Source organism: Symphalangus syndactylus, chromosome 12 (genome assembly GCF_028878055.3).
Source record: "Symphalangus syndactylus isolate Jambi chromosome 12, NHGRI_mSymSyn1-v2.1_pri, whole genome shotgun sequence".
Taxonomy (NCBI): domain Eukaryota; kingdom Metazoa; phylum Chordata; class Mammalia; order Primates; family Hylobatidae; genus Symphalangus; species Symphalangus syndactylus.
The window spans coordinates 143,952,291-143,967,981 of NC_072441.2; the positions used below are offsets into that span (position 1 = coordinate 143,952,291).

Genomic DNA, 15,691 nt, shown 5'->3' on the forward strand with positions numbered 1-15,691 from the left:
AGGCTCATAGAGCAAGTGGGTTGATCAAACACTTGAAATGTATCAGTCTCAGTTTGCATGCATTACCTTTTATGATTTATGACAGTTTTTTCCCTTAAAGTAATATACATTCAAACTAAAAATCTGAAGAAGAAAAAAAAGACGGTAGATAATGCAAAAGAAAAAAAGTGAAAATGAATCATAAACCTGAGATCACCACTGTTAACATTTCAGCACGTTTCCTTTGGTCTTTTATGTATTGATTATAAAAATAGGCTCATGTACAAAGCTCTTATAGATTTTGTTTCCCATAATGCTGTGCAACCATTGAAAATCATGGTGAGGAAGTATATTTAGCTATGTACTATTTTTTGAGACAGAGTCTCGCTCTGTCGCCCAGGCTGGAGTCCAGTGGCATGATCTCAGCTCACTGCAACCTCTGCCTCCTGGGTTCAAGCAATTCTCCTGTCTCAGCCTCTCGAGTAGCTGGGATTACAGGCACCCACCACTACGCCCAGCTAGTTTTTGTACTTTTAGCAGAGACGGGGTTTCACCATATTGGTCAGGCTGGTCTCAAACTCTTGACCTCAGGTGATCCACCCGCCTTGGTCTCCCAGAGTGCTGTCTCAGGGGCGAGCCACCGCGCCTGGTCTCTGTTGTTAATATGATACTTCCTCACCATTATTTTCAATAGTTGCACAGCATTATGAGAAAACTGTCATTCATTTAAGTATCATCCTCTTGTTGGTCATTTGGATTTCTATATTCTTTGTGACTATAAACTTATAATTCCATCTTTATGAATATTACATATTTCCTTAAAGCAAATTCCCAGAAATTAGATTCTCACATCATAACGTATGTGACTGACAGCTGTCGATACTGATTGCCCCCCAGAAAGTTGCCCTCACGTATAGCAGCATGTGAGAGCTGTCTTTTCTCCCACAGTCTCAACGTTATGCACTGCATTTAAAAAAAGAAGAAAACATTGCCAACTACATAGACAAAAACAGGAAATCACATTGCTATTTGATTTTTCCTTTGGTTCCCAGTAGTGGTGAAGTACTTTTTAATGACATCTCTCATCTCTAATCCTCACAACCTTCTTGCCTGTGCCTGTGCTTTCTCAAAGAACAAAAACAATGTGCTATTAATAATCTACTCTACCCCTAAGCAAAGGTCACAGTGAACTGGCTGTCCACAAATGGCAGATGGCATTTGGCTTTGGTCTCTGCGTCTCTAATTGCATTAATAAGGACAGGTCTTTTTTCCAGAGCACCAGTTGGAACCTACTAAGCCTCTCATATCTGTTACCCTACATCACTACCCAAGATTAAGCTTCCCCCAGGCTTCAGTTGACCCATCCCCATACTACTGTGCATGTCTTCTCCCCACTCCACCCCTTGCCTCCCACTGATGCCCTTCCTCTGAGCCTCCCACTGCGTTCTCTGGAATCCTAGTTCCATGGCCAGCAAGCATACACCCTCAGTCCCTGCCCAGCTGGCTGTCTTCACTTCCTCCCTCCATGGAGACCGTGGCTGTCCTCTGAGAGCACGTATGCTGTGGCCCTTTCAAGTGGAGTATTAATCCCCCTCCACCCACTTCCTACTTCCCACAGAATTCTGGGCCAGGAAGGGCCTGGAATTCTTCCACTTCTCTACTGCTGCTTCCAAACCATGACTTTTCCACTCTTCCTTTAGAGACTCTATGCCTCCTAATGCCTTCTCTCTCCGTCCCCAGCCCATTCTCTCACTCTGTGTCTCTCCCTCACAGATCTCATTCCACCACAAGCCTCAAATACTTTGTGATTGTATCTCCTCCCCCTCCTACCCATAGGAAGTGTCCCTCTTACCACCGGGTTTGGGGGACTGCATTTTGGCATGGAGATCATAAGACACAGGCTTTTAGCATCTCAGGCTGGAGTATTATCTTCTGTCCCCTTAGTTACCTACAAAAGCAAGGCCAGGTCAGGGCCCGTGAGAAGTGGCTGCCACCCACTTCCTTCACTGCCCTCCCTGGGTTGACTCTCCATGCAAGACACCAGTAGAGATCCAAGTATTTCTTCCCAAAGGATTCAAGGAAGCTGGGCAGGTAGTTGATCTAATACGACAGCTTGGCTAACCTAGATCCACTGAAGGAACTCATAGCCTTTCTGTTTAGTCATTAAGAGTCTCATGTTTAAACACTCTCTTATTTCTCATTCCTTCTGTGTTCCTGATCCTCCTCTTCTGGAGAGTCCCACACCTAGATCCTTCTTCCATCTTGGTATTCCAACTTCTCTCCCTCTGAACAGTCTACCCTCCCCCATTCATAACGGAGCCCCAGCCTGATGCCTCTTATTGGTTCTGGAAATTCTTATAGCATCCAGCATCTTGTTAGGCAATCTCAATGGGACTCTGCCCAAGCTTATTCTTGCTCTGAGCGAAAAAGTTCTGAGCTCTAGATTAGTTGCCAGAGGGGACAGTGGATGGAGGCAGTAGTGGGTACTTTGACAGATTAATCTTTCCATCTGTAATACCCCCTGAGCTATCAAAGGGCAAAGATGATTTACAAGTATTACTTTCTTTCAAAGACTAAACAGTCTACTCTTGCCTAAGTAATTCCTATTCCTCCTATAAACATAATGTCGACCCTACTCATTATAAAATAATAACCCTGGCCATGTTGCTGCAAACATTTCTTTCCTGAGTTGTCCCTTTGACATTCCTTTTCTTTGTATTCCTGAGTTAGTTCTGTCATTTTTTTATATCCCATATCTTGTCCTTTCTTGGTTTTCACCCTCTTTTTCATGGGGTATATCCTTAAGTAAATTCCTCAGAAAGGGTTCATGAGAGGTACATTTTCTGAGACTTTACATGTCTGAAAGTGTCTGTCTTTTCACCCTCACACATGCTTGGTCAGTTGACTGGGTAAAATTCTAGTTTACAAATCATTTTCTTCAGAGATTTAAAGCTTTGTTCCATTATCTTTAAACACTCACTGCTGATGGGAAGTCTTGTGCCAGTTTGATTCTCATTCCTTCACAGTTATGTCATTTTTTTTCCCCCTTTCTAGGAACTTGGAGGAATGCCTGTGTGTCTCTGGACTTCTTAGACACACAAAATTCCTTGATGGTGAATCTAAGAGTGATTCTCTTTGCATTCCTTTGGCTCCCTTTCCATCTGAAGACTTGTGTCTGTCCTCAGCTCTGAGAAATTTTCATCTATGATAATTCCATCCCATCCACTTTTTGTGTTCTCTCTTTTTGGAGCTCTGATCAGTTGGATGCTGGACCTCCTGTATTGAGGACTGATCTTCAGTGTTTTCAGTCCTTTTCTCTCATTTTCGGTCTCCTTTTTTTCAATATTCTGAGAAATTTACTTTTAATCTCTAATCCTTTAATGCTTATTTCAGCAATCACATTTTTCATTTCAAAGAGTTTGTCCTTGTTTTTTTTTGTTGTTTTTTTTTTTTCCTTCAGAGCACACTGATTTTATTTTATGAGTACCATATGTCACCTTGACTTTCTCAAGATACTACTGATCAGAAGTTTAAAGATTATATATCTTCTGTTTCCTGAATTAGTTCTGTTTCCTAAGGGGACGTTTGGTTTAAACTTTATCTTGGCTTGTCTTGTTCACACTGCTGATTTTCTTCATATGTATAATGATCCTTGATCGTATTTTAAAAGTAAGGGCCAGGTTGATTTTTATAGGTATGAGATGTGAATTACCTTTGTTGTTTTTATATACAGATATCTTTGTCCACAAAGTCTCTCCTATCAATGAGAAGTTGAGATGAGTGTGTGGCAGACCTGAGTAGGCAATGAGGCAGCCTTTAGGCCAATAGACCATAAATCCTAGAATTAAAAGAGCTTTCCTCTGGGATGCCAGCTCCCACCATAGCAGCCCTAATTCATCCTAAGAGAGTTCCCCTTCAGTGGAAAAGAAAATTCTCTGTTTGGAGAGTAGATACTTGAATGTGTCTACACCATGTTTGTGGGAACAGATGGCGGAGAACTGGTTTCACCCTGAGGCTCCTTCCCATATATTTTGAGCTACAGCTTCTTTGCACTTCTATCTTTATTCCTTCTTCCAAACTTAAAAAAAAGAAAAAAAAACTCCTCTGCTGATGATCCTCCCATTTTCTTTTTTGTTATGAGACTTTACCCTTTTATTAGTTTTTACTACAATTTTATTGGGACCTTGGGAGGGGAGGAAGGATAAAAATAGTTTCTCAGAATGCCATCTTAAACCAGAAATGCTCATGACTTGTTTTCCTTTTGCTAGCTCTTTCCTGTGGGCTTCCTGAGGCCCCCAAGAATGGAATGGTGTTTGGCAAGGAGTACACAGTGGGAACCAAGGCCGTGTACAGCTGCAGTGAAGGCTACCACCTCCAGGCAGGCACTGAGGCCACTGCAGAGTGTCTGGACATAGGCCTATGGAGCAACCACAATGTCCCACCACAGTGTGTCCGTGAGTCCTCAGGCCATGGAGGCGGGTGTAAGGAAGGGCTAGGTAGGCAATTGGAAGGAGTCCTACAAGGAGTGAGCTAAAAGCACAGAAATGAGTTAAAAAAAAAAAATATGGACATGGAGGTTGGGGGATTTCAGAAGAGGAGGCAGGTGCTGCAACTGCTCTCAGCATTGATGACCATCGTGCCCGAAGACGTTTCCACAAACCACCATGGAACTTAGGAATGGCCTGGTCCACTCCCTTTCAGATGGAAAACCTGTCAGAAAGTCGGCATGAATGTCCCTTGATTCCAAAGCTCTAAAAACAACAACTTTTAGGCCAGATCACAAAATGGCAACCTCCTCGGCTATGTCCCGTCCAAAGACAGAGGTTTTTGTTTTGGTTTGGTTTTTGGCCTACGTGGTGCTTTATAACAAATTTTGAATTACTCCACAATCTTTTAAAATCAAGAAATTTTACATTAAAATCCAGATTTCTGTCTTCTCTTGAAAAATGAAAATGTAATCAAATGTAACTCGAACATTCAATAATTAACCTTGACTGAGTACTATTTCCCTTTTTTAATTTTTAATCTTTTGGCAGAACCATACTCCCCGGTTTACCACATCCACCACCCAACCCACCTGTTCATTTACCAAACCTGCCTGAGAACTGAAGATTCCTGGGTTCTTCATTATTGCATTAAGGTCTCCAAGTCCCTAGATCTGGGCTCTTACAAGGTCTTCCACAATTAATCAAGTAATTAATCCTCCTCTCTGTTCCTCATTTCCCCAGCTGTGACTTGTCCTGATGTCAGTAGCATCAGCGTGGAGCATGGCCGATGGAGGCTTATTTTTGAGACACAGTATCAGTTCCAGGCCCAGCTGATGCTCATCTGTGACCCTGGCTACTACTATACTGGCCAAAGGGTTATCCGCTGTCAGGCCAATGGCAAATGGAGCCTCGGGGACTCTACGCCCACCTGCCAAAGTAAGCCCAGGAAGGGAGGGTGGGCAAGTTTGGCAGAGTCCCTCCTACCTAAGCTGTCTCATTCATGGAGTGAACTGGGGTGGGGAAAAAAGGGGTATCACCAGGGATTGCAGTGTATTGCTTTTTAGACTCTTATCTAGTAGAATCAGGAGCTGGGAAAATGCCTACTCCTTTACTTCTTTAAGGAAGTGTTTCTTAGCATCTTCTCGTCTTATCAAAAGCTGCCTTTGTCCAGATGAGCATCCACTAATTCATTTCTTTAATATTCATTAGGCTTTTACTATATGCCAGACACTGTAGAGGCATGAAGATAAAAGATTTTGGTTCCTGCCCACAAGGACTTTATAGTCTACTGGAGAGGCAGACACATAAAGAAGTAATGATAATGTGGTGTGATAAGACCTGAAATGGGAGTGTATATAGGAGGAATGAGGGTAGCACAGGGGACAGGTCACCTAAACCTGCCTGCCTTCTCCATTGTCAATTGTTTTTCTTTGGTTCTTTAATACAGTTTCAAAGGTCAGAATCTCTGGGAAGACACTCTGAGACAGAGGCTTATTAGGGGGTGCTCTTGAGAACACCACCTACAGAAGGGAAAGGAGGGAAGGAAGCAAGACTGGGCAGAAGGAGAATTGAGCTCTGACGCAGTATCCGTGAAAGCCTCAGCTCACCCCCCAGGGAGCTCTGGATGGCCCTTCAGAATTGTCACAAGTTGGAGCAAGGGAACTGTTATACTGCCACACTGACCAGCCACTGGATGCAGGCTGGCCTAGGAAAGGGACGTGACCTTCCTAGGTGAAGGGGCTCCTCAATCACAGCAATCTGAAAAGGGCTGCCAGCCAAGGGTTGTTTGCCAGCAGCTGGGGAAATAAGTCCCTCAGTCCTAAAAGGGGCTCTGAGTGGCTCATCGCAGCATGCACTACGATAGGGATATGCTCATAATATTTATGTGACCAATGCGGATGTCACAGAGGAAGCAAGTGATTGTAAAGAGGTAGAAGGACGTGGTCAGTGAGAAGTGGGAGTTTGAGACTGGGAAGGAGGAGGAATGGTGTCTTCCAATGCCTGTGATCCAGGTTGGGCATAGATCCCAGCATTTGAGAGGCTGAAGTGGGTGGATCACTTGAGGTCAGGAGTTCGAGACCAGGCTGGCGGACATGGTGAAACCCTGTCTCTACTAAAAAAAAAAAAGCCAGCATGGTGGTGCCCATCTATAATCCCAGCTACTTGGGAGGCTGAGGCAAAAGAATTGTTTGAACCCAGGAGGCAGAGGTTGCAGGGAGCCAAGACTGTGCCACTGCATTCCAGCCTGGACGACAGTGCAAGACTCCGTCTCAAAAAAAAAAAAAAAAAAAGCCAATGTCCGTGATTCAAGACACTGTTGTCTTTGCACACTGTGGTGCAGACTGCACAGTGGGATGTAACCACATATGTGGCAGAGTAGTCCCAAGCGTTTGGCAGCCTCACTACAATGCAGCCACTCACATCTCAGTGCAGCCTTGGCGATTAGGCCTCACCTCATACATCAGCCAGAGGCTCTCAGCAGTGCTCTGTTGACAAAGAGTGCGAGGCTGCTGCTGGGCTCAGAAAAGAAGGGCAAGGAAATTGATTAGCAGTGTCTGCCCAGGGCACTAAGGAGCATACCACAGAATTGCCATCTCTTCCTAACCGCAGTGCACATCTCAGCCACCTGAGGAGGATTAAAAAAATACGCAGGCCAGGGCCCTAACTGCAAAGCTGGTGAGTCAGGCACCTGCAGTGGAGCTGGGCATTTTAAACAACCTTCGGGGGCTTCTGGAGACACCTCCAGTTGAGGTGCCACATGACACAAGTCAGCATCACAACCCATATTCTGGTCAGGAATTCCAGCAGAGTAAGGTTGAACAGGTCTTATTTTTGTCACAGTTCTTGCGAAGCAGAAGCAACCATGTCCCTCCTCTTGGGGCTGGCTTACTGAGCATCTTGTGATCATTTTAGTCATCTCCTGTGGAGAGCTCCCGATTCCCCCCAATGGCCACCGCATCGGAACACTGTCTATCTACGGGGCAACAGCCATCTTCTCCTGCAATTCCGGATACACGCTGGTGGGCTCCAGGGTGCGTGAGTGCATGGCCAATGGGCTCTGGAGTGGCTCTGAAGTCCGCTGCCTTGGTAAGTGACCTCTCCAGGCCTATCCTGTCCAGTTTTTCTCCTTGAGATAGATGAGATCTTTCCAAAGCTGGGATCCAGTCTTCGGACAGTATCATTTCACCTATTGACATAAAATGCTTAATCCAAACACCAACTGTTGGCCATCAGTCATCACTAAAACCCTGGAACACCTTCTCCTGGGCCACCCAAAAGAAGGAGAAGATCTTCAGATCTAAAGAGACAAGCTTTTGAGGGGTTCTCATTCTGGTTAGAAAGACAATCGCTTCCTATTGGCCTTTGTATAATGAGTGAAGCCCCTGTCTCCATTTTTGGCAAATTTGCAGACACATCCCTGTAACACACCTAAAATACCTTTTATATTATCTATTAGCACATTTTACCACAACATATAGATCTATACATATATACTAAGCAAATTACAGAAACATAAAACAACCTGGCTTCCAAAGGACAAAGTTATCATTTCCTCCATGGCTAATCCACTCCCTGGTTCTATGGTTCTGTCTCCTCTCACGCCTTTCTTGGACCCCTGGAGTCTAAAAGAGGGCCCCAGCCACATAAACCTAATAGGATAGACTGGATGGCCTGTCCTGGGGTGAACAGTGCTGTCTTGCCACTGTCTCAGGCCCATTAAGGACAGTCACAGGTTATTTCCACAGAGAGCCAAAGGAAGCTGGTGGAAATGCCAGGAATATACTTTACCCAAATCCCATATAATAAATAGAATTCACCTAGGTGCTAGTCAAGGAGAAGGAAGGAAAGATGAATTTAGCCAAACCATCTGTTTTTACATAGTTGTTTCAACACAGCCAGGTTTTTTTTTTTTTGAGACGGAGTCTCGCTCTGTCGCCCAGGCTGGAGTGCAGTGGCGCGATCTCGGCTCACTGCAAGCTCCGCCTCCCGGGTTCACGCCATTCTCCTGCCTCAGCCTCTCCGAGTAGCTGGGACTACAGGCGCCCGCCACCATGCCCGGCTAATTTTTTGTATTTTTAGTAGAGACGGGGTTTCACTGTGGTCTCGATCTCCTGACCTCGTGATCCGCCCGCCTCGGCCTCCCAAAGTGCTGGGATTACAAGCGTGAGCCACCGCGCCCGGCCCCACAGCCAGGTTTGACTGCCTTAATGTAGACTATGGTGCCCTCCATGCAGCAGATGCTCAGTGAAAAACAAGATGCCCGGGCTGGGCGTGGTGGCTCACGCCTGTAATCCCAGCACTTTGGGAAGCAAAGGCGGGTGGATCACTTGAGGCCAGGAGTTCGAGACCAGACTGGCCAAAATGGTGAAACCCATCTCTACTAAAAATACAAAACTTAGCTGGGTATGGTGGTGCATGCCTGTAGTCCTAGCTACTTGGGAAGCTAAGGCAGGAGAATCCCTTGAACCTAGGAGGTGGACATTGCAATGAGCCAAGGTCATGCTGCTGCAGTCCAGCCTGGCAGACAGAGCAAGATCTTGTCTCAAAAAAAAAAAAAAAAAAAAAAAAAAAGTGCTCCTGAGTTTGGGTTTTCGGGGGCATTTTTTGTTTGTTTGTTTGTTTTTTCGTAGAAGGCTTTTTTGTATGTGGTTGGTAAGAAAAAGGGGGGGGATGATCCTGGGGACAGTGAGGTAACAGTGATCATTTTGCACACATCTGTGTAGAGACACAGAAACGGAAGCTCAGAAGTGAGTGGCCATTTGGGGTACAACCTTGGGATTTGGGGTGCCAAGTCCTCAACACTATTTTTGTCATGTTGAGGGTTCCTGAAGTCACTCCTACATTGCTACTCTCAGGGAGAGGTGGGAAAAATAATGAGTTGTGGGATAGTTGGTCCTTTTCCCCACCATCCCTGTCTCTCGCCACTCAGACCAAGCTCCACTCCATTTTCTATAAGCTCCTCTTTGATGTACTCCCTTCCCCATCCCTCACCAAAGCTGGACACTGTGGGACTCCTGAGCCCATTGTCAACGGACACATCAATGGGGAGAACTACAGCTACCGGGGCAGCGTGGTATACCAATGCAACGCTGGCTTCCGCCTGATCGGCATGTCTGTGCGCATCTGCCAGCAGGATCATCACTGGTCGGGCAAGACCCCTTTCTGTGTGCGTAAGTATGTCATCCACTCTCCCTAGTCACGGGGCTCAGATTCAACATGGACTTTCTCCCTCTCTCTTAATTAGATTAGCTAGAGGTTTGTTTTAAATATATATACATATATGTATATATATATGATGTATATATATATATTTTAAATATATATATGATTTATATATATATTTTAAATATATATATGATTTATATAATTTTAAATATATATATGATTTATATATATTATTTTAAATATATATATGATTGCGAATTTTTTTTCAAAACTGAAAGCATTGTTGATCTAATGTTTTCAGTTCTCTGCATCATTAATCACTGTTTTCACCTTTATTATTTCCTTCCTTGTGATTTCTTTTGGTTTACGTTTTTGTTCATTTTCTAGCTTTTGAGTGGGAATTTAATTCATTTATTTTCATTCTTTCATTTCTATTGAGTTTTATTGCTATAAGTGCTTAAGACTATGAAATTTCCTCTGATCACTGCTTTAATTGTATCCTATAGAGTCTAATAATAAATGTTTATTATTTATTAGAAATTCTGTAATTTTGGTATTGATTTCCCCTTTTACATAGAAAATTTTTAATGGAAGGATTTGTTTCTAGGTGGAAGGCCCTTTTTTTCATTATGTTATTCATTTCTAATTTTATTGCGTTGTATGTAATATTTCTACTTCATGGAATTGACCGAAGCTATCTTTGTGACCTAATAGTTCGTCAGTTGTTATGAATGTCCCATGTGCACTTGAGAAGGAAGGATATAGGATGTCATGTTTTATTTATATATTCATGAGATATAGCTGATTATGTTGTCTATGTCCTTTACATTCTTACTTTTCACCCACTCCATCTGTTTTATTCTGAGAGATGTGTTTAAAGTTTTCTATTATTAGTGTGTTTCTATTTTTCCTTGCACTTCCTGTAGTTTCTGTTCTATAAAGATGGTTGCTGTGTTATTTGGTGCATAGATATTCATAACTAGTTGCACATTGTGGTTTTTAGCCTTTAAAGATTACTTTTTTGTCACTTTTAACATTTTTTAGCTAGAATTGTACTTTGCTTGACATTAGGCTTACAAGCCCTGCTTTAATTATTTTGCCTGATACACCTTTGACCATTTTATTTTAGCCTTCTGATTCTCTTAGGTGTGATTCTTGTATGCAGTATAAATTGCCTTATGAGCTAACTTAACCATCGTTTTCTTTTAGTTGGTTAGTTAAACTCATTCACATATATTAATATGACTGATAAGTTTGGTCTTAATTTTGCCGTCTCCCATTTCCCCCACTTCTCCACCCGTGGTAACCACCATTCTACTCTCTGTTTCTACGTATTTGACTTTTGGAATTATAATATTAGTTTAATTCTATTTTTCTTATAGGTTATTTGGTGATTTTTTTGAGGTTCCTGATTATTTTTCCCTTTATCCTAAAGTCTAATATTTTTACTAGGACATGCTTCAGAGTTAACTATTCCAAGACAATTTCCCTAGGTATTCTGTGGGTCTTTGAATATATAGATTCAGGTCTTTCTTTATTTCCAAAGACTTTTCTTGGATTATGGTTTTAAACACTGGTATTGCTTTGTTTCCCACTGTTTTTTTTTTTTCCTTCTTCATCAGCTCTGATTATGTGTATGTTGAATCTTCTTTGCCTATCTTCTCTCTCAGCCTCTCTCTCATTATTTTCACCTCTTTATCTCATTTTAATTCCCTTGATTTTTTGCCTGACTTTCTTCAGTAACTCTTATTAAATTATCATTTGAGAATATTCTTTCTTGGGCCTCTTATAATTTAGTCTTCATTTCTCAGATGGTTTTGTCTTTTTCTTTTATCTCTTTAAAGCATACAATCAGTTATCTTTTATATTCTTCCACCTTTTGTCCATTTGCACTGTTTAGTTTTTGATTTTCTGATTTTCATGGTGGTTTTTAAAATATCTCCAGATGCTTATTTGAGAATATTTAGTTCAGTTTAGAATGCTGCTACATTTTTCTTATGCTTCACATGTTTTGTTTTTGGTGAGGAGGTTTTCATCAGATGAAATGCTTGAATTCTTTTCTATTTTTTTCTTAAAGTAGCTTCGTATACATTTAGGTTGATGTTTTCTATTCATTTTATGGCTTTAGTGTGGTTTAGTAGTACCCTCTTCTGTCAGTGTTACAAAGTCTTTCTCTCTGATCGTTTTTACTTCTTTATCTCATTTTGATTCTCTTGGATGTTTGCCTTTATTTTGTTTATTTATTTTTTTAATATAAGGCTTTGTGTGTGGTAAGAAAGAGGTTGTGTGTCCTTCATTTTTGTTTGTTTGCATGTTTTTCTTTTGTCTTGCAGAACCCCAGGTTTTCTCATCATTGCTTCTTATTCCCTTTATCACTTAGAGGATGTCACTTTCTTTTCTTCCAGAAGCAATGAGGGAGAATCACACACACTTTTATGTCCCTTTTCTGTGGTTGTATATTGACATACAAAGATTTGTTTTCAATATATTCATATATGAGATGGATTTTCTCCTTCTGGCAGTGATTTTAGATCAGTGTTAAGCCCTTCACCTGTTCCTCTCTTCTCTTTCTCATACAGTCTTTCTCTCCACAAAAGCTTGCAACAGAACCATGAGAAGTAACTCTGCCTGGGCTTAGTGTATATTTCTCTTCTTACTTGTAATTTAAAGTCTATAGCACTCTCTGTCTTCTAGTTAGGCTGCAGGCCTGGGTTTTCTATTATTTATTCTTCCGGTTAATCTGCATGTTTTTGATTTAGGCAACCACTGTTACGCTTAGCTGCCTAGAAGTAATTTGAATAATTCTTCACTTTTTAAATTTCCCTAAAGTGAGCCTTTATGTAAAGTGCAAGTTTGCCTTCTTAATTTTTGTAAGGCAGGTTTTTTATTTTAATTCTTCTTCTTTTGGCTTTTTATATATGGGATAGGGCCATAAAATAATGAGAACTTCTCAAAAAACAATGCATGAAATTAGTCTTAATAACTTATTAAGGTTTACAGAAAGCAAGACCCAAGCCGGATATGGTAGCTTGTGCTTGTAGTCCCAGCTATTCAGGAGGCTGAGGTCAGAGGATCAATTGAGCTTGCGAATTTGAAACAAGCCTGGGCAACATAATGAGACCCCATCTCAAAAATAATAAAAAAATAAAGATCCATCTATATTCAGTCACTCTTTCAGATGTGTCTAAATAAAACATGTTTAGTTTCACCCAGAAGAGCATGCAGATGCCCTCAGGAAATTGGTGCATGGTGTATACAAAGAGATTTAGGTAATAAATAATAGAGACTGTCGGGGTCTGGATGGAGAGTGTCTGCCTGGCCTAAAGACATTGAATGTTAGACTGGACCATATTCAAAGGCAGTGAGTGAAGTAGTTAGGCACTGAGGTGTGGACCCAGATTGCCTGGGTTTACGTCTCAGCTCTACCACCAGATCTGCTGTGGCTATGTAACTCTAGATAGGTCGATTTACCTCATTAGGTCTCAGTCTTGTCACCTGTAAAAAGCAGGCACCTCAAAGACTACTGGGAGCATTACATAAATTAATACACATAAGATAGTTAGACCGGTGCCTGATCCAGATGTTAAGCAGCAGTTGTTGCTGCTGCTGCTGCTGTTGTGTGATGATGATGATGATGGTGATGATGATGATGGTGGTAATGGTGGTAGTAATGATGCCACCATCACATTACAGAATCCAGGTTCTCTTACGCTAAGCCCCATTCTCTCTTGGAGCACAGAGGTTTGGGAATTAACTGGAGGAGGAAAGCAAGAATAAAAGAACAAATATTTGTAAGTGTTTACTCTGTGCTATGCACTGTGTTAGCTGCCAGTACATACAAAGTCAACGTTTCCAATGTCAACCAGACTCTCAACATTTCCCAGCTGTCCTCTTCATTTCCTCAGTCAGCTCCCTTGCCCTTTCTCCACACAGCTGTTTTACAATTCTGCCTCCTTTCTGAAGACTTATATTCCATCGCCCCTACCTACATTCTCAGCAAATAACTAAGTTAAACAGTTAAGATGGCCTGGAATCAGAGAAGCTGGGTTCAAAACTCAGATGAGCCGTTTAGAAAATGTGACCCTTGAACAAATCTCTTGAGTCCGCTGAAATTCTGTTTTCTGTGGATATAATGGTGGTGCCTACCTCATAGGGTTGTGAGGATTAAGTGAAACAATGACTGCAAGCCCCAACAATTGTTAGCTAATCATATAATATCACTTTCTATCCTTCAGAGATGATAGAAGCCATCAGACAATAGCTTCTCCTACTTTCAGCTTCCCCACCTACACATCTACTCTGTGTACATCCATCCTTGCCCCTTCTCTCCCACCTCGGTAGAAGAATCTCTCTCCCAGCCCACGGCTGATCCCTCCACCAGTCTCTGGATCTCCTTCCCTCCTGCCCCCTTAGTGAGCTTAGTCTATTCTTAATCCTCTCGTATGTTACCATGGACCTTCCCTTTCTGTTTCCCTCAGCTTCTAAGACCATATTCAATAAAGATTCCCTTAGTATCTACTATATGCCAGACCCTGTGTTAGGTGTTGAGGATCAACATGAATTGAATATGTCATACATCATCTCTGCCCTTAGGAAACCAGGTCTAGTTGTCCTGAAATGTGCTCAAAAGCCTATTAAGTGCTCAAGCCTCATCAGGACCTCTACTTTCCTCCTAATGATGCCTTATTCTTCTGCCCATGGCAGCCTGTATTAGTTCAGAGTCCTCCAGAGAAACAGAACCAATAGGAGGTGTGTATACAGAGAGAGTGCAATTTATTTTAAGGAATTGGCTCACACAATTGTGGAGGCTCGCAAGTCCGAAATCAGCAGCATAGGCTGGCAGGCTGGAGACCCAGGAAAGAATCACAGTTCAAGTTTGAAGGCAGGCTGATAGCCGAATTCCCTCTTCTTCCAGGGATGGCAGGCTGCCTTTTCTCTTGAGGCCTTCAACTGATTGGATGAGGCCCACCCACATCATGGAGGGCCTCATAATCTATTTCACTCAAAGCCTCCTGATTGAAATGTTATCTCATCTAAAACATACCTTCACAGAAACATCTAGAATAATGTGGACTAATTTTTGGCCATATGTCTAGGTATCACGGCCTAACCAAGCTGACACGTGAAATTAACCATCGCATGGCCATGCTGCTTGAGAGAGTTACCTACACTGATTGCCTCCACCTCTCCCCTCTCATTAGCAGCAAAGGCCACTTCTCTGCTCTAGCCAGAAAGAACTTCCATCCCAGTCAACAGGACGTCTGGTCCTAGGCCATGTTCTAGAATGTTCAGAGCCTCTGCTACCCAAGAGCTGCAGAGCAGGAATCTGAGAAATGCCAGCCAAAGCTTCCAAGCAGCCAGAAAGCCTGGGACCTAAAGAGAGCAGGAAGAACTTATACGGGGGCACCAGAGATGACACCTGGTCGCAGCAGCTTCTTCTCCTGCTGATCCTGGTCCAGGGCCTGTGGCTTGGGAATATGTGGGAAGCAGTGGGTAAGAGCCTGAACCAGGCAGGGGACACTTGCAAGTCACCAATGGTCCTATTGATGAATCCGATGAACACCTTTTCATCTTTATCTTATTTGATCTATCAGGGATATCTGAGAATTCTTGAGGCTCTTGGCTCTGTGACAACTACCCCCACCTGTAGAGCTTTTTGCTTTACTACTTTTTTGATCACTCCTCAGTTTCCTATAGGTTTTTTCTTTTTTAACATCTGCCCTTCAGAAAGTGGTATTCCCAAAGGTTTTAATCCTCAACACTCTTCTCTCTCTTTATATGAGTGATTTCTACCTTCAGGGAAGGGGCATCCTGACCTTTTCCAAATCTGGTGAAAGTAATGGACCCTCTCCCGAGCTGGCTGCAAACACCCAGTGCCTTGCGTATAATTTCAGGGGTTTACAGATGCTGCGATGCTTATCCCTGCTTTCCCACCACCTTCTTGACCTGGCGAAGCCCTACTCACCCTTGAGACCTAGATCAGACCTCATGCCACTCTCTGTGGGACCCTCTTTGACCCACTCTCTCCCCAAAGGAGGGTAAAAGCCACGGTCCTCTGC

The 15,691-nt window shown here is 42.6% G+C and overlaps 1 protein-coding gene across 6 annotated transcripts in view; it reads left to right on the forward strand.

The window, feature by feature from the left end:
• The window catches only part of CSMD2 (CUB and Sushi multiple domains 2), a 645,703-nt gene that overhangs the window by 584,468 nt on the left and 45,544 nt on the right, over window positions 1-15,691 (forward strand). For 5 of the 6 annotated variants that reach the window (XM_055254886.2, XM_055254887.2, XM_055254889.2 and 2 more), the window contains 4 exons: window positions 4,248-4,433; window positions 5,208-5,402; window positions 7,380-7,553; window positions 9,464-9,637. In XM_055254886.2, the coding sequence (XP_055110861.1) occupies window positions 4,248-4,433; window positions 5,208-5,402; window positions 7,380-7,553; window positions 9,464-9,637 (729 nt within the window). The remainder of the gene's footprint in view (window positions 1-4,247; window positions 4,434-5,207; window positions 5,403-7,379; window positions 7,554-9,463; window positions 9,638-15,691) is intronic. The other variant, XM_055254895.2, reaches the window with a different exon arrangement.